Raw genomic sequence first — 21,974 nt, forward strand, 5'->3', positions numbered from 1 at the left:
AACACAAAATTTCTACTCTACCTCCTTAAACAGGAAAGATAAACAATATCACTTGACAAAATAAAGCAGAGCAGCGGCATGCTTAATAAAAACTGATAAGAGGACAAGTTGATGTTCAAAATTTGTTCCAATGAAAGATCCAAAGCAAAGGAAGATCACTTGGAAATGACGGTTGCTGTATGTGTAACTAGTCTCATTTGAAAGGTTCATAACATGATGAATGTGGGAAACAGCATAACAAAATGCTACTGTTGTACAAGATAACATCACTCGACACTCATCATTCTTTGCATCTTTATTCACTTGTGCACAAATCCCAGTCCTTGTTTGAAATGTTTTAAAAAAAGAAGTAAATACATCGATACAAGATGGCAAAACTAACATTTGTACAAAAACTAGTAAGTCCATATCTTGGGCTTCCTGTCATGGATGCCATAGATGTCATTTCCCTGTCATTTACACTTAGACCCAAAACCAATTCCTCAGAAAACAAATTTTTCATCCAGACTGTCATGGCCACTTCCACTGGTCTGCAGGTGGAGGATTTTGTAGTGGTTCCCAAGGTTGCCAATCTTGCATCTTCTTGGCCAAAGACAGCTCATCTTCTGCCTACAAGCAAAGGAAAATCATGGGGACAAACTGGCACAAGTGGGTTCCAATCAAAATCATGTTCCATATACAAGTTTCACTTAATATGCTGCCAAGATTATAATACAGGTAAACCTCCACATTTTAAGTGGAGCTTGCAGAGCGTAGCCCCATAATTATACAAAATGGTAGTAACCCATCAAGCTGAAAAAATTTGGATGTACGACCATACAACTGTACGACCATACAAGGTGCTACTTTTAACGTGTGGTCAACTGTACTGTGAGCACACCAACGCCACGGCCTTGTTCAGTGGTCCAGTGGTCAGTGCACTGGGCTCTGAGTTGGATGACCCAGGTTCTAGTCCTAGTCAAGGCAAGGCATTGTGCCCTTGAGACGTGCAGGAAAAAAAAAGTGCGAGCTCCTCTATTAGGCTTGGCTAAATCTATATATTACAACTGGCATCTCTATTGTACATTTTGTTCCAAGCAGACTGTCAATATGTTTGTTTTTATATTAACATCTCTAACAGTCCTAAAATGGGTTGCTAATCACAACAGCAGTGATCATTAACGTGTATCCCAACTAACAAAGTGACCAGTAAATCATTAAACAGTGAGCAATATGCTAAATGTGAACTTGCTCAAGAAGGCAGCCTCTGACAGTTTAAGTTAAGATAAAATATCTTAAAGACTAAAAGTGAAAGCACTAGTAATAATTTAGAGATTGCATTGCGCAATTTAATTTGTGAACATGATCAAATGAGTGTTATATCATAATTCAAGAGCCTAGAAACAAAAATGTGTCGAAAGTTAAAGAAAACCAATTGATACAGTATTTGGCAGCATTTTTTCTTGTCCTCTTGGTGGCCATTGTGGAGGGTTTAACTGTTAATTGATTACAATAATGTACAAAATTTACCTACCTGTTGAATAACTTCTTCAATTTGTCCAGCTCCAAGTTTGTTTTCCAGTTGTGGTATGTCACTCTCCTAAACATAAATTCACTGATAAAATTAGTTGGCCATTAAATAGAAATGTACTGCAGAAAAACCTGCAGGGTGGGGGAAAAGGGCATAATTGTAACACAAATATAATGTATGTGCAATAAATCAAAGTTGACTGGTGGAAGAGACAAAGTTAGGAATTGATCTTCAAGTGAAGTTTAACATACTGCTGGAAAACAGGTCTGACAAAATTGAGGATTCAACAGGAATTGAACCCCAGCCTTCTGTATGCTTGCACCAACCGAGTGCCCCAGCCACAAGTTGGAAGAAAGGTAAATTTAATGGGTTGCTTCCACAAAGAGCATATATGAAACAGACAGCTAGTGACCAATTGATCTTATTGAGTTAATTTTCCTTTGATTATTATAATTTCTGTTAACCTGTGAAGATCAAATTGTCCCTTCTCTTGGAAACAACTGGCTTAACACTACACTACTCTTCATGTTAATGACAAGGTACCTGTTCCACAACATCTAGTCTCTGTTTAGTGATCTGCTCTGTGTGTATACGGTACTGGGCACTCTTTGGCATGCTTCCCAACACCACCAATGTCTCTTTGTACAACTTTGTGAGAGCCTTGAAGACAAAAGAATTGATTGTGCTGTTTGCCAAACCAGATGAGGCCAATCAAGAGTACTGAATTTTAATATGAACTGCAAACCCAACATTTTAAGCAAGTCAAAAAAGTTCACAGTATACTGTGCAGCACACACACCCAGAAGGTTGTAGTTTTTGAGGATTTTTTTTGGACTGTCCCTACACTGCCAAAAAAGGTCATGATGAAAAACATCCTGCACAATTCAACACTATAGTCATTGACAACTTTAAGCCAAAGAAAACCCCTTATATGAAGTTCCGCATTTTGCAGCTACTCCTTGTTACGGTAGTTATTCATATTTCATACAAAAAATCCACCAATGAGTCACCTATTTGGCAGTGATGGCTCCTCTTTTATGTGATAAAAATGATTCAGAATAATACATTAATATATGAGATGTGGTAAAGTTGCAATAAAACAGTGTCTCATTGAACATGGCAAGGGGGTGAGAAAGGCTTTTTGTGTCAGACTCTTTAGTGGAGGGGGACAGGGGGGTGGGAGACCAGAAGAAAAGGGGGCAGGAGAGGGCAGAAAGCAGGAGAACAGGGGGTGGGAAGCAGGATCCATGTGAGGGTAAAAAGCAGGAGCAGAAATAAAGAAGGCGATAGTTTGTTGTTTATTACTGGGTATTATTCAGTCAAAAATACTTCTCTAGCAAAGTTTTGAAATTTCCATTAAACATCCACCAACCCTTAAAAGAAAATTTTGGAAGCAAGAAAACATAAATTTTTACTTGGGCTGAAAAAACAGCATTTCTTCTGGTGAATCTAGAAATCCCTTCAATTCGATTACATCATAAATCATGAGATGGCATGACACATGACACATGTACACTTATACTTTAGTGTCTGGTCAGCTGTAGCTGTCATAAATCTCCAGCAAAGAAAGCAATTCAGGGTCATTAAAGGTTCAGGGTCAGGTCATATGTCGTCTATATTAATTGGCCTCAGCATTTTTTGGTGTGGCAACAAAAAATCCGTTAATGGAAGACCCACTTGGGAGCTTGCTCTGTGTGACTGTGCATCCCAAATAACTAAAGATTTTGCCTCATATAGCAAACTTGTTCAAAGAATTGCCACTTCAGTGAGTGCACTGGCAAGTGCGGAGTGGTTCACTTTTCAATGCAATTTTATATTTTGGACAAGGCTAAGGCCTTAATTAACCTTGATTAACCTGAAGATGGAAGCAACACAATGAAGGGTGGGAGTCAGGTACGGGAAGTGGAAGACTCTAACCTCCCTGTTTTCCTCCCCCCCCCCCACCCCCCCACTCTAACTCCCCTGCCTTTCCCCCCCTCCATTCTTTAGGTAGAGAGACATTGATGACATCGAATAGAATTCTTTAACTCAATAAGTATTGCCATTTGCGTTCAAAAGATTAAACGGAGATCACAAACGTCATTTAGAGGCACTTCACAGCGCAAATATGAGTTCCGCAAAACAAAAAAAAAACGCCATATTTCAATAAAATGTTACTTCAATTCTTACCTCCCTGGGTGCTTTGGAAACTGCCAAACCAACCAAAGCCGTTGACTGAAAAATTTAAGCAATTTCATATGTGAGGTGACATGAATTCAAGATATATTATGTACGAGTCTTGATTTTGCTTAGTACCTTGTCGATGTACATTTAGCAAACTAACCGTGAAATAAATCCTCTAGGGTGTTCAAAACTGAATAGAGTCCGATCTTGGTTGGTATGGTATAATTAAAAAGTTACTTAGCCCCCCAAAAATGGCCACTGCAGCGACTGGAACTGTTTTATCGATGCAGAGGGTCACTTACCCTTTTCACGTAACCAGACGCCATATTGGATCGCACCAACTCCCGAACAGGCAACTGGGAATTTTATTGCATCACCTTGGCAGTTTGATACTTCCATGTGGAAGGGCGCTCTAAGGAAGAGATTCCCTGGGTTTTCCGCCTTTCACGTTGGCAAATTTACCTATCCTAAGTTATCTTTGTGGCGTGCGCTCTGTGGTTTTGATCACAACGATTCGTCTTCAATGGCCGCTGGAGCTGCCGAACAGCATGACTTCCCCAAAGAGGAGGAAAATATATTGAAACTTTGGGAGAAGTTGGATGCCTTTCAGTCGTGCTTGCGCCAATCAAAGGACAGACCAAGGTACGGAGTAGAGAAAGTTTATTTCCGTTAAAGGACCGTAACCTTTTCATGAAAATGTGCAGCTGTTTTTTATGACAATAAAGATTCTCCGGCCTTGCTCTACGATTTTTTCCCCCCTACCCCCTCTCCCGTACCCATTAATTCGAGTTTCTCAAATGGTGGAAAAGTTTCCAATTTTTGTGTAATGATTGTGCTACTCAAAAAGATTTCTTTCTGCAGAAAATTCAGCCAGGTTTGATAGTTTCAGCTTTGCACATGTGTAGTCTTGTAGGAAAACAATTGTATTTTTTTTTTGACATGATTCTAGTAGAATAGGATTCTCCCCTCCCCCCCTTGTTTGAACCTCAGACAGTTTTGAAATAATTTTAGTACGTATGCAGAGGTACTCTTCACAAACGAAGGATCTCAATAGCTTGAACTCCAGTTTTCTCCAAGCTCTAGAACTCCTAGGACCAAACCTGGCCTCCCTTTCCCTTTCAACCCTTTCACTCCCTGAAACAATTAACATGTAACTTCTCCCTTTAATGTTCATACACTGTCCAGCAAACAGGTAATGAGAATGCTCAAATTTCTTATCTTTTCCCTCGAAGGTAGGAAACAAAGTAAATCCACTTTATTATCAAAAAGTTTTCAAAGTTGTTGATGTTTTTTTTTTATCCAGGTACAGTTTCTATGATGGTCCCCCTTTTGCCACTGGCTTGCCTCATTATGGACACATCCTAGCTGGTACTATAAAGGTAAAGTACTTGCCAACACCTTTCATCAAGGGACTGTAGTATAATTATGGATACATGGTCTTAAGATTTAATGGTGTATTTGTAATTTAATCTCAGGAGTTTAATACTGTTAGTCTGATAATATCAACTCATTGCTATTACTAAGAATCATAGAATTATAAGAAAGACAGGTGACACGGACCTATAATTTTAAGAGATGTGTGTGCTCTGTTTTTTTCAAGAATTCACTTAAATAGAATCTTACATTCAATTTTTTATTCCACTTTATTTTATCTGAGGTTACAAACTTTGGTAGGATCTGGGATAAGTATCTTTCAGGAGACCAGACATGAAATTTTTTTTATTTGAGAGGAAATTAATAATTTCTTGAGTGTAGACATATGACATTGATAAGATGTGAGGTTAGTTTTCTGGTGTTAACCAGCCTTTAAATTCATGTTACAGTACTCAATTGTCAGTCACATTCATTTAGCAAATAGCTGACTGCATGTTTCGACCAAGGTGGAAAATGCTAAAGGCAATATCGTACCCTGATGTTAAGTAAGATGTAAGCTCTTTTTTTGTTAGTGCTAGTGTTACTGTTGCTAGTTTGAGTTACTATATTGACAGGACATAGTCACAAGATATGCTCATCAGTCTGGTTATCATGTTGAGAGACGTTTCGGATGGGACTGTCATGGCCTTCCAGTGGTGAGAACTTTAAGTTTTCATGTCTACCCTCAGAATACAGGTAGACATTGATAAAGTTTGAGATTTTTGGTGCTGGGAATTGGTACCTTATGTAAAAAGGAAATTACAAAGAAAAGTGTCAGTATATTGCAAGTATAAATTTTTTAAGCCTTTCATTCTTTTTCTTTTGCAAAGTTCAATAATAATTAGTTACCAAATACTTACAATCAAGTTTCACATCTGAAGAGGAATTTGTCTTGTTTATGAGATTATTCCTTGTCTTGTAGGAGTATGAAATAGACCAGAAGTTGGGTATCAAGGTAAGAATAGATATACCTCTTTGGTTAAGTATATCCATTGCTGTAGAATCATTAATCACATTAATCATTAAGGTGATTCACAATGTGGGTAAATAACAATTAGTTTTTAAATTTTGGATACGATTCATCATGGATTTTCATAAGTGATTCATCCAGAAATAGTCTATGACTATGTCTGCAGTTTAAATGTGCTGAAGTGCTTGGAAATAGATGAATTTTTGGATTTAAATTTGTTCCTTTTTCTAGAGTCCAGATGATGTGACAAAAATGGGAATAGCTAATTATAACAAAGAGTGTCGCCAAATTGTGATGCGTTACTCCAATGAATGGGAGGTAAGTACAACAGACTTCGATCTTCCTGCAGTTATTGTTTTTTTGTTGTGAATATGTTTGTCAAAAGTATAAAGCCAATCTTTTGTTGGCTGATAATATTTGAAAAGGAGTGGCTTCTTGCTAATATTACTATTGTACCAGTGCTTTTGAAGATGTGTAAATTTTGATGGTCAATGGAGTGAATGAATGAAAACATTGTTGTCTAATAACTGTGTGGTTGTTCAGTTCATAGTCAAGAGAATGGGACGATGGATTGATTTTGACAATGACTATAAGACACTTTATCCATGGTTTATGGAGTCTGTTTGGTATGTGTAATTTCATGTAATAAACAGTTATGTGTCCTCAATATAGAAATTATTGGTTTTTCCAGTTGCATTTGTTTATTTACTAATGAAAACGAAAACATTAATTAACTTTCATTTTAACTGCTCTTGGTGTAATATATTATCACCAAAAAAGTTGCAAGACTTAACATGAACTGTTTGGTTATGTTCATCATCATATGATGTAGTTTTGAACTGATCTATGTTAGCCTTTTCAATATCAGATATAGAGAAGCTGTCACACTGGTCTGGGGGATTTCATTAAAATAATATACTTGTCATTAAGAGTATACCCAACCAGAGGAAAAATAATGTTAATACGTTGTACAGTCATATTTCTTCATGTACAATTTGCACAATGTGGGTGTTCATTATTACTGTTCAGTTTTAATAAATGTGAGGGTTTTTTTTTTTAATAGGTGGACATTTAAACAGATTTATGAAAAAGACTTGGTCTATAGAGGATTCAAGGTGTTGTATCATATGTCTTTATATTAGCTCTGCTTTTGATAGAGAAATTATTTTTGGAGAAAATTATTTTAAAGGGAAGAGAAGACCATTTTTTAATAAACAAATAGTTGAATAATCAGATAATTTGACATCAGTTGAAAATTCTAAGGCTTAAATTCTTTTGTCCTAAAACTGATTGTTGATTAATATTCTACTTATTATCCTCTAGGTTATGCCATATTCCACAAGATGTAACACTCCATTGTCAAACTTTGAAGCAAATCAAAACTACAAGGAAACTATGGATCCATCTGGTTAGAATCCCTTCAAAGTTTTGTAAATTTGGTTATGATTGTAATTTTGTTTGTGGGTTTTGATTGAGGGTCTTGGAGAAGTCCTTGAAATTTGTTTGGGTTACAAACCCTGTGTTAGGTTTTAATTTTGCAGTGCCTTGATTTGTATGATCAAGTTTACTTGGAGCTGCATGCCTCCTTATATTTCACAACTTATTCTGGACTAATCTTTGTGCTAAATTTAACTTTGAGTTGAACAGAATAATTAGAATCCTTAAACTACTTTGTTACCCTTAAAGATAAACACTCTTCAGTCCAAACAAATCTGTCAGAGGTTTGCAAAATTGAATTTAATTGCAATTGACATGTACACACATACCACTCAAAAGGGTAAATACAGTTTATGGGTTTCAATTAGAGCAAATCAAAATGAGATGAACTAATGAACATTGGTTTGTCTTTGTGTCAAGTGATCGTGGACTTCCCTTTGGATGACGATGCTAATGTCAGTATGATTGCTTGGACAACAACCCCATGGACACTTCCTAGTAACCTCGCTCTTGTCGTAAACCCTGACATGGACTATGTGAAAGTCACAGGTACTGTGAAAGTGTGTACAGTTTGTTCATTAATGCAGCACAGAGGGCAAAGTAAGACCTTTACACTGAAGTGAGCAATAGTTGTATTTTTTTGTTGCAGTAATGTTTTACTTGCTTTCTATTCTTTCTTTCTGCAGACAACACCACAAACAGAGTTTATATCATGATGGAAGCTAGGCTTGAAGCGCTTTTCAAAAAGCCAGAGGAGTACACAGTTTTAGAAAGGTTTTTAATTCTTTCTGTTTGAACATGTAATAGTGACATAGTGTTAAATATGTATGTGATTGAAGTATAATATCAACTTTTAAAATATATTATAAAACTTTGTTTGCAAAATTGTGATATGTAAAGAAAATGTTCACACTGGGGATGCCCTCATGAAAAATTATTTAGAAAATATAGTTTGACTCTCGTGGCTCCAGAGACTGTAGAGAACTGACGTAAAGAAATTTTTAAGAGAATGACTGACATTAAATGTTTCTCTTTTTAGGACACTATAGATTTTATATTTAATTAATTGATATCTTGCAAGTAATTTTTTTGTCTTTTTGAATAGATTTAAAGGATCTAGCCTGGAGGGAAAGACTTACAAACCTCTTTTTACATATTTTCAAGATGTAAGCAAATTGTGTTGATGTATTCCTCACTTTCCCTACGTAATATTATGCTGCATGAACATTATTTTGCTAGTTTGAAAATACTGTAACATGCTACAATAACATATAAGTGTGACTTTGCAGCATCTTTTCAGAGCCAGTTATTTCATTATTACACACATATGAAAAGTACCAGCCATGTTTACATTGGTTTAATTTCCTTTATTTATTCTAACCATTATTTTTCAGCTCAAGGCTAGTGGAGCTTTCAGGGTGTTAGCAGATAGCTATGTAACAGGTGAAAGTGGAACTGGAGTGGTCCATTCTGCACCAGCCTTTGGCGAGGTTTGCTCTATTATAATGATCATTTGATGGTAAATTCTATAATTTGAGGGTTTCATTGGGTACTATGTATAGTATGACATTTTGTATTTTAAGTATAGCTATGCTTTTTTTGTGTGTGAAATCCAGTGTTGTGGTCAATAGACTTTTAATTACTATGGTCTTGTTCATTTATCTATATGTAACAGTCTGTGGCTTTAAACATAATGTTTTCTACAAAAAGAGAGTGAATGTTAGAAAGCTAACCAACAAAAGACCATTTTAGCTGTGAGGTTTCACCTTCTCACCAAACCTGTTTTATTTCAGGATGATTACAGAGTCTGTTTGGCAAGTGGAATTGTAAAAAAGGGTGGAAAACTTCCTTGTCCTGTAGATGCAAGTGGAAAATTCACCAGTGAAGTGTCTGATTTTCAAGGGCAACATGTCAAGGTACAAATACAATACACAGAAATGGATGACAAATTTTGGCAGAGTGCATGTAGTTGTACTCTGCCATGAGTATACCTACAGGGGCTTTTAAAGCGAAACATTGTTTGTAGGTCAGGCTTGGATATGTTTTGGTTCCAGTTTTTTCAAACTCTCTTTTTCATGTAATCATATACTGAATATAAGGCAAAGAAAAATAAAAACAAGTTTGAAAATTGTTAATCCAAGGAGAAATCTTGTAATGAAATGTCACCAAAAAATATCTGTTATGTCCATTTTATCTAAAGATGTGTCATTTTGTAGTGAAAAATGCTTTATCACTAAGAGTTAAAATGTTGAACATGTAACATAAACATGTTGTGGCAGGATGCTGATAAGGTCATCATGAAGTGGCTCAAGCAGCAGCACAGACTGGTTCACCAAAGTACTCATAAACATAGCTATCCATTCTGCTGGAGGTAAGAAGGATTCAATAACGCAGAGACATGCACAAGATTTACATCATGTAATGCTAGTATAACTGAGGAGTCAAACAATCATAAGAAACATGTTCTTGAATTACAAGTTGGTAGACCACCAAAGCATTTTTGGTCCAAGGTTTGAAGGTATATAGGTTGTTTATTTGCATTGTAAGAACAACAATAAAGTTTTTTTCTGATTATGGCATGCATTAGGTCTGATACACCGTTGATTTACAAGGCTGTTCCTGGCTGGTTTATCCAAGTTGAATCTCTTGTTGACAAGCTTTTGGCCAATAACAAACAGTCCTATTGGTAAGCAGTACAAATCAATACTGAAACAAAAAGTTAGGAGAAAACAAGCTACAAACATGATCCATGTTGTGGGTCAAACTTTGTTGGTTTTCCAATTCCTCTTCCATTTTATGATTATCATAATGAATGAAAGAAACTGTGATGGAATAATTTAAAAACAAAGAAGTAATAACATGTAATAGTAATGTGCATTTCAACAGAATGCATTTTCAACAGATAAGCTGCACAGAACCACAACCACAAGTATACTTAAGTCAAGTGTTTAAAAGAGAAGCACTTATCAACATTAAATGAAGATGTCAATTAGTGAATTGCAAATAAATTTAATAGTTGTTTGAACAGTGGCTTTTGCCATTTTACACCCACATACAATTTATTGTCTTTTTGATAAGGGTTCCAGAATTTGTACAAGAAAAACGTTTCCACAATTGGCTTGAAAATGCCCATGACTGGAATATATCTAGAAACCGTTACTGGGGCACACCAATTCCTCTGTGGGTCAGTGATGATTATCAAGAGGTATGTCAAAACCCTTGGTTTTTCCTCTTAAGGTGATGATATGAACCTTGTATAGAGCACAGCCAGTTGTTGAGCCAGAGGAGCTGAAACTTTCATCAGGTGTTCAGACATCTTCTTTTCTCTTCCTTTTGGTCACTCATATGAATATTTTCTCCTTTTATAACCAGTTATGTTATTTAGACAGTCACAATATGTGAGAACTGTATGTCTTCAGCAACATAATGGACAAGGCCACAGCTGCTTGCACCAATTTTTTAGTTATTGCCTCCCTTTTCTCAATAATTGATAGAATTATCTTATTAGAGGTGGTGGATTACATTTTTTTGAATTTCATACGACAGGTTGTTTGTGTTGGATCCATCGATGAACTGGAGCAGTTGTCTGGTGTCAGAGTCAGTGATCTTCACAGAGAAAGGTATAACTTCTTGCTTTAATTGCAATAGACATTTATAAAATTTGAATAATGCTATAGAATATATAGTTGTAGAATAATTGAATAAAACTTGTACATTTTCTTTTTTATCTCTCTTTTTATTTTCTAAATTTAACTTAAAAATTCTTTGCCAGTGTGGATGACATTACAATCCCATCTAAAACAAATAGAGGAGTTCTTAGAAGAGTCCCAGAAGTGTTTGACTGCTGGTTTGAAAGTGGAAGGTAACTCATACATGTATATTTGTAAGTCAGCCACTGTGATGAATTTTAGAGCAATTATTTTTTGGCAATTTTTGTCATGGACCAATGCTATATAAGGAAGTCTGGTTTTGCAGAAAGGTTGGCCAAATGAAAAATCAATTATTTTTAAATAAGTAGCTACGTACAGCAATGAAACCTCTCATCAAACTTCATTAAACAAAATTTATGTGTGAACTGTACTAATCATGCAGCTTTTATTTTTTCAGTATGCCCTATGCACAAGTCCATTATCCATTTGAAAATAAAGAAGCATTTGAAGCATCATTCCCAGCTGATTTCATTGCTGAAGGAATTGACCAGACAAGAGGATGGTAAGTGGCTTTTCCATTGTTTTATTTCAACTTTTCTTACAGTATCTATGCACTTTATTTTAATTATTGATTTAATGTTTCCCTTTACAGGTTTTATACTCTTCTGGTGATTTCAACAGCATTGTTTAATAAACCCCCCTTCAAGAATCTCATTGTTAATGGACTGGTTCTTGCTGCGTAAGCTTTTTAGCTGCTCTGTAGTTCTAATTGCTTTGCTCAAGAATTTGGATTTTTGGTGATTTTCTTCTTCATATTTATTTGCCCCAGTCCTGAGTTTTAATTCTACAAACACTTGTCTGTAGAGATGGAGCCAAGATGAGCAAGAGAAAGAAGAACTATCCTGATCCAATGGAGATTGTGAACAAATATGGAGCAGATGCTCTTAGGTTTGTGACTGACATTAACAAATAAAACGCTGTGAATTTAGTGATAAACTCTCCTTTGCGCAGCTGTTATCAGCGATAACATTGAAACTGGGATGAACATTTGTGGGTTTTGTGTGCCTGAAATATAAGGGGATTTTGAATTCTGCCTGGCAATAAGTGGACCTTCATTAAGAATCACCATATCATCAACTATGTAGGATCGGACCTTTTTTTTCTCAAGAGCACCTTTTTACAGATTGGTTTTATTGGTCTTTGTAACTGTACAATTCTGTAGCTATGTACTAATTACCCAGATTATTTCAGTGGCAATTGAAGCTTGTGTAATTTGAAATTTTTTATTTTAGATTGTATCTCATCAATTCACCAGTGGTAAGAGCAGAAACTCTCAAGTTCCAGGAGAAAGGAGTGAAGGATGTCATTAAAGATGTGTTCCTTCCATGGTATAATGCTCACCGATTTCTGTTGCAGAATATTCAGCAAATGGAAAGGGTTAGGCAACATTTTGTTGCTTCAAATTTATTCAAAGGCCTTGAAAATTGCTTTGAAGGTTTATCTTATCTGTAAATGAAATTATTTTGTTGTTGTTGTTGTTATTGTTGTTGTTGATGATGATGATGTTAGTGCTGCAGTCACAGTACAGTTGATTACAAAGAGGTTATTGTAGCTGAAATATTTTACAATTATTCACTGAAGGGGAGGTGAATTGTGGTGGATATTTACCTTGCCACTTCACAGCTCCATAAAGATCCACCATTATTCACTGACCCTGAGGTTTATAATTGTTTTAATATATACTACACAGATAAAAAGAATTTAGTTTATTTCTTTCAATACACAGAAAAATGGGAGGGAATTGATCTCTTGACATGCAATTTTGTCTCGCAATCTAGTACTTACTGTTCACTTCTGAACTAGCCAATCAGCACACACTAAAAGTACTATTCACCTGTGTAGTATCTACTGACATATTATGTTTGGTTGTACCTTTTATTTTTTAACATTTAAATCTTTGGTTGAAATAACAGCATATGATTGTCGTAATCAAAGTTACCAACACTATAAATTTTTTTGAAATTTTACCACAACAAGTTATTGATAACTGAGAAACGCTTTTGATCAACTTTCCTAACAGCAACAAAGTTTACTGTATTTTCAGGTAAAAGACAGAGCTAATAATAATGAAATGATAATTTTGTATTTCTGAAATAGGACGGAAAAAAGTTTGCTCATGATGAAGAGGTTCTGATGAATTTGGGCAACACACTTGATCGCTGGATCATTTCCTTTACTCAAAGTTTGGTGTTGTTTGTCCACCAAGAAATGGCAGGTAAGTCACTCTTTACTCTAGGGGCTAAAAACAGCTGGCTGATTGAGATGATGTTGTTAGATATTATTTATCACTCAAGAAACAGATCGAGGTCCATCTTAGTTTGACTGCAGTGCACTGTTTAGTTCCCTAAAAATAAAGCCACCTTCATTGTTTTGATAGTTGCATCAATCTTGACTAGAGTATGTGCACAATGTAGAACTGTGTTGCAAAGAAACCACTTTTAATAATTTTAGTACATGTCTAACTTTTACGTCTGGCTTTGGAGGACAAACTCTTTTTGACATCCCTAAACTACTCTATGTAAGGGTGTTAAGCCAGTAGACTGATTGAAAGTATGAATTATCACATAAGTATCAATTACCGGCATGTGGTTGTGTTTATGATGGCTCAATGCAGTAAGGAATCCTTGGCCAGCCTTGCAAAATATGTTGATCGTAGTAAAATGACTTACTGAAAGTGACTATGCACCCCTCTTTTTTGTAGCCTATCGACTGTACACTGTTGTTCCTCGGCTGGTCAAGTTCATTGACTATCTGACCAATGTGTATGTGCGAATGAACAGGAAGAGACTCAGGGTAAGGGATTAATGAACTGTGAAGGGTCAAGGCGTAACTCTTTGGTAAAACACGACTTCCTTCGTTAGATATCTTTTGCTGTGACAGTTTATTGTGCCACGTACCTCTACATTACTTACTTTTTTTTTTTTTTTCTGAAATGGCTAACCACAATGTCAACATCAAGGCAGAAGTAAGCCTTAAGTAAAAGGAACATTTCGAAAATTTTAAAAATTACATTTTTAATTTGCATCAAAACTTATTTTATGGTTTTTCATGTTGTTTATGTGGAATTGATTTGATTAAAAAACACCTTACAGTAATTATGAAGGAACACAAAAACTTCACCTTTTTTTCAATATTTGCCGAAGATTCAATTGATACATTGGATATTTTTTACGGTGTAGGGGGAGTATGGGGACAAGGATCGTTACGAGTCACTTCAGACGCTGTTCAGTGTTGTATTTACCATCACAAGGTTAATGGTATGTTCTGATATGTTGATTTTGAACAATCAGATACTAAACTCACACCTGTAATTATCTCTAAGTCAGGAATGATAGTAAGCACGCATCGCTACAGTGGTAGGCAAGTTATGTATTCTGTGAGAATACGAGTCCCGGCGGAGTTAGTTGCTTACTAAAAAGATCCATTATGATCTCGAATTCAATTTAACCACGGCAGTGACCATGTGTGTCGGTCTTACGAGTGAATTCGTGTTCTCTTGTTTCCAGGCGTCATTCACTCCATTTCTTACAGAGTTCAATTATCAGTCTTTGCGGCCTTTCATACCAGAAAGTATGAAAATCGGAGAAACAGAGAGTATCCATTATTTGATGATCCCTAAGGCCAGGTGGGTACATTTACTGTCTTATTACTCTTTGTGAGCTAGTTTTAATCTTAATACACGGTTAAGAAAAAAATTTGACCTCGTTATAATTGTTTTTTATTAAAATAAGTTTTCACTGACGTCCTAGAGGACATTAATTTTTTCATGGATTGAGCATATATTAAGAAATGTCAAGTTTGTGATGTGGGAAAAATGTTAAACAGACATCAAAATTTGTTAGCAAACTGAAGCTGTGCTTGCAGCTGGTTCCGGCTGTGAGCAGTGCTCCACTGACCCATTTCTGCCCTTGAATTTACGGAACGCGTGGCTGCAATTAGTTCAATCTTTATTTCTCAACTTCCCCTGTGCTTTGGTTTTTATTTGCATAGCACGTTTTTTTAATTCCACAACTCATCATTATTACCTTAACAAAATATTTTATCTGAAGGGAAAATCTAATTGACAAAGAGATTGAGAGAAGAGTAGCCCTAATGCTAACAGTGATTGAACTTGGCCGAGTCGTTAGAGAGAGAAAAACTCTTCCGTTGAAGGTAAGAATCCCTCTCAGCGATAAATTTCTCATGTGAAGTAAGTTTTAAGAGTTGTGATATTTCAGAGATTTTGCGGTTTGATAAAGATGGTAATAGGTATATGAAACTATTCTTTGGTTAATACCGTCAGTAGATTAACAAATTAAGCTTGTCTGCGGTGAAAATTATTTTAATGTAGGTTTTATCAGAATGGATTCGTATCATAATAAAATATTTGTGTCATTTTCGGTGATGATTTCAACTCAGAGGCTCGTTAGAGAGACCAAATCATTGAGGTAATTATACCTTGAGCCTTCAGTAGGTGATGTGAGTTACAGGAGTTAGTTACATGAGGAATTGAGCGGGAGGTGTACAAACAACTTGAGAAATCACTAAATCATCAAATCTATCGATTTTTTTATACATCAACTGGACTGCTATCGTTAAAAAACTCAGTTTTTAATATTCATTCATAGTGAAACGAAAGAGAATGGTCGAACTGATTTTGGTTTGAGGAGAGTTTTGAATACTGAGCGGGTAGAATAGGCAGTGAAAGTCAGTGGGTAATTCTCAGTGAAGGGTAACTGACCCCTTCGCGTTTTTCAAATCACTTGCGGATGCGTGACAGGCAGGACAAATCTGGAGGAAGAGCTCCCTTCAAACGATTGTCGATAACATACCAAGGGGACCTGGAGTTTGGCCTAAGGGTGTGATATCCTATGTACTGTTCATATGATAGCACACAAAGTGAAGAAAGTTCTAGTCACCCTTCAATGCAATGGCAACCCTTGTGGTATGTCATGTGTTCATAAATGAACTTTTACCGTTAGCCTTTATCCTGAAGTTGGGCGTTGGACAACTTGTGAGAAGTTCTTGTAGTTCTTTCTCCAATATATCTTTCTTCCATTGTCCTGACTTGCATTGTTATTTCCATCGACGTAGGCTTCCTAACATTGAGCTTTTTTCCTCCAGTATCCCCTCCCTGAGCTTGTCGTCATTCACCAGCTGCAACAGACCCTTGATGACGTGTTATCTCTGGAAGACTATATCAAACAGGTACATATCGATCGAATACCGCGGACTTTACTATTCACTTTACTGGTGGTTTTCTCGAATAACCGTATTTGATGTGTCTCTAGGAGGTGAATGTGAGAAAGTTAACAGTGTCGTCAGACAAAAACAGGTTTGGGGTTCAACTCAAAGCTGAGCCTGATAACCAGACATTGGGGCGCAGATTGAAAGGTGCCTTCAAAGAAGTGTCTCAGGCAATTAAAGGTATCTTATAGCTTGACAAGTTTGTTTGTTTATGTAAAAGTATATTTAATTGACCGTTAGTCAGTAGAAGCTATTAATTAATGCTACTTTAAATATTTTTGTAGGTCTTTCAGACCAGGAAATACAAGTGTTTAAAGAGAAAGGAGAGCTGATGGTGGCTGGGCACTTCCTGAGTGGAACGGATTTAAGGGTGACGAACTAATCAATTTTTATAGTTCGCGGAGTCAAGAGAGATTGTTCCTATTCATACCCACCATGCAATTGTAACAACTATTTGTCTCGGTTGTTAGGTGATATACTCATTTGATCAGAATGGATCAGCGCCGTCAGCATATGAAGCACACTCTGATGGAGAGGTTAGCCCTGATTACTTTTAGCGATTTTTAATTGAGTATCGAAAGTAATCTTGGATTGCTTTGGTTTTGCTTTACTTCCCTTTGTGATTTGTCCAGAAAACTCGTGCCACCGACCATCTCAACCAATCAATTGCAGAACTTAAACCAATCCCGTACCTCCGTGCTTCAACTATTAAGCAATTGTAGAAGTTAAATGAGATGGAAAGATACCATACTGCCATTGTTGCAATGATATCATGATTTCCTTCATGCCATCTCATCCGTGCTAATATGACTGGAGAGTTCAATGATTCCTGTAAACTGAAGTACAAGCTCTTACCTGACAGACTCATTTAGTTAGTGCCACCGTTTGTTTTAGACATGAGTAACGTGCACGTTTTGTTGTCATCAAGGTACTTGCTCTTTTGGATATCACCCCGGATCAGTCTTTGCTCTCTGAGGGTGTGGCACGGGAAGTGGTCAATCGAATTCAGAAACTGCGGAAAAAGGCAAGTGCAGCTCGACTCAGTGACACCTTGACTTCTGGCTTTTTAGTGTGATTTGTCGGAACTGTCGGCCAATTTCCATCTTAAACCTGAATACGCAGCAAAGGTGAAACACCTATTTCTTCCGTTTCTTGCCCCTAAATAGCTACCAGGTTGTAGCTCTTAAACTTTTTACGGTGGCCAATTAACGTTATCAACTCAGTTGATAATGCTAAATTACCCTGTTATACTCTCTCACCGACGCAGCACCACAGCTTCTTTAGAAACTCATCCCCTTTATTCATCTGCTAGATTCCTTTACGCTTTAAGAAAAATTAGAAAAATTAGAAAAATTAGAAAATTCCGTTACCGCGATCGGTAGGAAATATTTACCCGAATTTAAATCTAAAATTAGCTATTTCTAACTCACTTCGCATTCGCAAACCACTTTTTATTCCCTTACTGGGACATAATGTGACTTAGAACACAACTCGAGAGTGTCCCTTAGTAGGTTTTGTTGAGGTGTGAACTTGTGATCCCACAAATCGTGGCTGACTTCTTACCGTTGTCATCTCGTTAGGCTCAACTTCAGCCATGCGACGACATCACTATTGTGTTTGACGTTACACAAGGCATGTTAGATGACGTCATCAGTGAACACAAAGGTTACATTGAAGATAGTGTTAAGCAACCTGTTGTATCCAGTTCTCTCGCACCGAGCTTGCCTCTAATAATTTCCGAGAAAACAGAGGTATGTATGACGCATCTGCCTGAAGAGTATTGACGAAATTTGATCTAATTGTTCATGAAATTAATTTTACAAAAAATTTCAATTTTTGGGGTTCTATGGAACAACGCACAACATTTGGAAAACACGTAGAAAGCTTGTGAATCAGTAAGCAATCAGCGTATGGTCCCTAGAGTTATGTTACGTTGGCTTGGAGTTGCTTAGCGAGTGTAGGCTTAGAATATCCAAATAGTATTGTGGCGAGTATCCAAAATTTAAGGGTACGGTCTTTCCGAGCTTTCTGCTAGCGTCTGATTCATAAACTAATGACCAACCTTTTTGCATACTGACAAGTGCCCTGAGTCTCTTACTTAGGGTGACCACACTGCATAGATGATTTAGGGGCCCTCCCATCCAATAAAAAATACATGATGATTATGCCAACTGCATAGACTATCTTTTAAGCTTTATTTAAGAATTTAATTCCGTCTTAACCGATAATCACTCGAAATCGATTACGAACCGACAGTAATGAAGTTTTTTTTTGAGCTGCGAGCTGTGTGGAAAATTCCTTAGTACCTGACCTCGCAACAGCTGACTGCTTAAACAGGACTCAGAATGGCCCTCAGAGAACAGGAATCGTCGACTGTAAAATACCCTGCAACTCTCTTTTTAACTCGTGAATTGCGCGCATGCGCAAGAGCGAGTTATAGATACCATGTGGGGAATGGCATTCGCTCGCTCGCTCGCTCGATTGGTCGATTCCTGTAAACTTTTTTTAGATTTTAGGCTTTTGAGTGCATTTGATAGTTTTTAGCGAGCAGTAAACAGAAGAAATGGCGACCTTTGTTGCTAAGAATAGTGGTGGGGTGAAAAAGAAGCCAATGATAATCTTAAAAGAGTTTTTTTTTCGTTTTAGTTTCAACAAGCGGCGCCAGCGACTGGCAGGCATGCAAGGATTTACACTGAAATAACAGAACAACCTTCGTTTTTCATAAAATTGTAATTTACAATCCTTGAACTCGAAAAAAATCCGAAGATTCATTGAAAATATTACTTACTGCGAAGCGCTCGAAGTTTACAGATGTTCAAAAGCTTTTTCTGTTATGGCGTGAGATTGAGGACAAAATTGATCATTACGTTTCGTCGCGTGTTTTTCCTGTGTGAAGCAACAAAAGATGCCGGCGACTGACGAAATTACAAGTTAACACGAAAATCAGATAACACCTAAACAAACAATTTTAGCTACCGATTTTCAGTTAATTTTTAAAGAACAATTTTCTTTTAAGTTTCAAGACAATTTGAAGATTCAACATACATACAACGTACTAAAATGCGAAAGTTACACACCACAAAATTGATAAATAGGCCTGAAATGAAATTCTATCTTGTTATTGATTATACGTTGCCTAGCACGTGACTTAAATCTACCCAGGCGGAGATCCAAAATGACGGTGGCAGGCTTGGCTTAGTTATATCACTCAAAACTCGTGCCAGTTTGTCTGATTTGATAAAGAGGGAATCGTTAATGTTCTCATTAAGACAGTATTGCCTTGATTTTCTAATATTTACAACGAAAGAGAGTAAATTTCACTTTTCACCCACATTTACTTCCAACCTTTTCTTTTGAACCAGAAACAAAAATGATAGACGTTTAAAACACATGACATCATCCACCTTGTCAAATGTAATAGCATGATCATTTCAATTGTAATGCCTTCTTATCCCAACGTTACTTTGTTTCTTTGCTACATTAGCGAACACTAAACTACTGCTCGTACTCTAGATATGACAATCAACCACAAAATTCCCTAAACCAGATAACATTAAACATCATGTGTCAAAATCATGTGTCAATTCACGAGTTTGCTCACAGAGCACTTTGATTAAAATGTGGGCACCCAGTATTTTCCCTAAACCAGTGTGCTTGTCAGGTTTGGTTTTGTTTCGTTTCATGTGCCTTTATTCTCATTTCCATGGTCAATTTTAGGTTAAAGGTAGTATGCTTGATCTGAAGTTGTTGAAAGGTCATCAGACTGCAAACAAGGAAATGACTGTTGGAGAACCGCTGTGCAAATTTGTAAACGTACTGCTGTGTAGAGGTGGAGCTGGGGTAGTTAAGGGAACTGTGCTTTTGGAGAATCCTCAGGGCAGCCCGGTCATTTCATTGGATCAACTTAAGCGACAGGTACTCTTGATTGCTGTTTTTTTATCATGGTGTGAGCCCTCAAAACAAACAGTTTTGTCTCTTTCTGCTGGGTTGAAGGAGGTTCCCTCAAACAGGTTATGACGAAGGTGGAATAGACAGTCGTTCTGAAGCTGCACAAGGTGCTTAGAGTTGCTTGACTGTTCGATACAACATTTTACTCCTCTTACCATCGAACCAAAACTATTACACTTGTCCTTGTTAAATACTTGTTTAATCGTAGTTTATTTTCTGTTCACTATTCTCTTATTGTTTGTTGTCTCATAATCTGTAAAGCCCGTCTATTGGAAGGATACTTCATTACTGCTCTATTTACCATGTTTGAATGCTTTCAAAACAGGTAGCCGTAATGTTTAATCAACAGGAGAGTGCTTTGAAACTGTCTTTGTCGCCAAAATGTGAATCAGGTTAGTTCATATACCAACAATTCATACTCTGACTGTAATGTCTGTCCTGTCTTAGTGCAATCCACTTTCTTACTTGTTTTGCTTTTCGTGGTTTAAATAGCGATGTTTGAGTGAAAATTCACTGAGCAAAAAGAAGAAATAGTCAACAATTATTCACTGAAAAGGAGGTAGTTATCTAGCCTTTTCACTGACACTGACGTGCATAATTGTTTTTTGAATATACCACACAAGAACCAAAAAATTAGCCAATCTAGCCAATTGGCGTGCGCGAAAAGTATTACTCACCGTGTGATATCTATTAATGCAGTCCATATTCTACGTTCTTACTATACTAAGTGTGTAGTTTAACGTTATTTTATCATGTTTCTTTCAGTTGTTACCGACAAAGACATGTCCAAATTACATGGCTCTCAATTGTACGCTTACGTCACAGGCTGAGTTCGGCCATTTCGAATCTTGTTTTCAGTAGTTTAGTGTATTTCTGTCGGCATCAACACCTGACAGCTAATTTTCCCGAGTCACCATCTGTTAATTTTTTTCACCTGCATTAGGCCCAATAGTGTTTTGAATGAAAGTAAAGGTTGATGTCCATGACATTTTTGTCATGTAAATTGTCCCACTCAAAACCTTTTTCTTTCAACAATATCCTAAAATTGCCTTTCTAGAGAATCGTGAGAATGTAGCTTAAATTTGATAAATTATCTTCTCTTTGATAAAAGCAAACACGTGAACACAAATTTAACAAAAAAAAAACACGTGTGTTAATTACTGTTCCCTTCTAAAAGACAATTAAATAGCTAAACAGCACGGTGCATATGCCAACGATGATGGAACCACATTCTTTCCATGGAAATAAACAAGAGGAGAAGAACTATCTTGTACGAAATTTTTCCGTTTGAGATTTCGTTTAACAAATATGACGGCACTCAGTAGTTTGATACTTAGTGGGAATTCGTTTTCCCTTTTTGTTAGCGTTAATTCTAGCTTTTAGTCTAAACGATGAAAATCTGAACATTTGTAGAAGTGCTACACGTTTCGTAAAAATCTTTCTTTGAATTTTCCCTACTACCTGACTGTTTTTGGAAAAAAAGTTGTTTTTAGAGTTATTCAATAAACAAAGTAAACTCAAGGTGTGGTTTTAGTAATGACTCAAGTCTCTGCGAATTACGAACAGAAAACATTCTCAAAAGACAGACCACAAGACA

At 36.6% G+C, this 21,974-nt stretch overlaps 2 protein-coding genes across 2 annotated transcripts; one reads left to right on the forward strand and one right to left on the reverse strand.

The window, feature by feature from the left end:
- Positions 1-282: 282 nt before the first annotated feature.
- Positions 283-4,056, reverse strand: LOC113673616 (NADH dehydrogenase [ubiquinone] 1 alpha subcomplex subunit 5). Its single transcript, XM_027190023.2, has 5 exons — positions 3,976-4,056; positions 3,680-3,724; positions 2,054-2,170; positions 1,514-1,579; positions 283-609 (listed from the first exon to the last, which is right to left on the reverse strand). Exons 1-5 carry the CDS (start codon positions 3,997-3,999, stop codon positions 511-513), a joined length of 351 nt encoding a protein of 116 aa, XP_027045824.2. The 5' UTR covers positions 4,000-4,056; the 3' UTR covers positions 283-510.
- Positions 4,057-4,070: 14 nt separating this feature from the next.
- Positions 4,071-21,898, forward strand: LOC113673609 (isoleucine--tRNA ligase, cytoplasmic). The gene is made up of 36 exons (XM_027190009.2): positions 4,071-4,315; positions 4,977-5,052; positions 5,662-5,742; positions 6,009-6,041; positions 6,288-6,374; positions 6,600-6,682; positions 7,120-7,171; positions 7,380-7,464; positions 7,914-8,042; positions 8,180-8,267; positions 8,599-8,659; positions 8,888-8,983; positions 9,287-9,409; positions 9,773-9,864; positions 10,081-10,179; positions 10,572-10,698; positions 11,040-11,113; positions 11,266-11,355; positions 11,601-11,705; positions 11,796-11,882; positions 12,008-12,091; positions 12,436-12,580; positions 13,301-13,418; positions 13,905-13,996; positions 14,383-14,460; positions 14,710-14,828; positions 15,253-15,355; positions 16,307-16,390; positions 16,474-16,609; positions 16,714-16,799; positions 16,900-16,965; positions 17,358-17,453; positions 18,010-18,180; positions 20,147-20,344; positions 20,703-20,769; positions 21,143-21,898. The coding sequence occupies exons 1-36, from the start codon at positions 4,071-4,073 to the stop codon at positions 21,205-21,207; spliced, it is 3,621 nt and encodes a 1,206-aa protein (XP_027045810.2). The 3' UTR covers positions 21,208-21,898.
- Positions 21,899-21,974: the final 76 nt, after the last annotated feature.

This window comes from Pocillopora damicornis, chromosome 13, assembly GCF_964200805.1.
Source record: "Pocillopora damicornis chromosome 13, jaPocDami1.2, whole genome shotgun sequence".
In the NCBI taxonomy this organism is placed as follows: Eukaryota; Metazoa; Cnidaria; class Anthozoa; order Scleractinia; family Pocilloporidae; genus Pocillopora; species Pocillopora damicornis.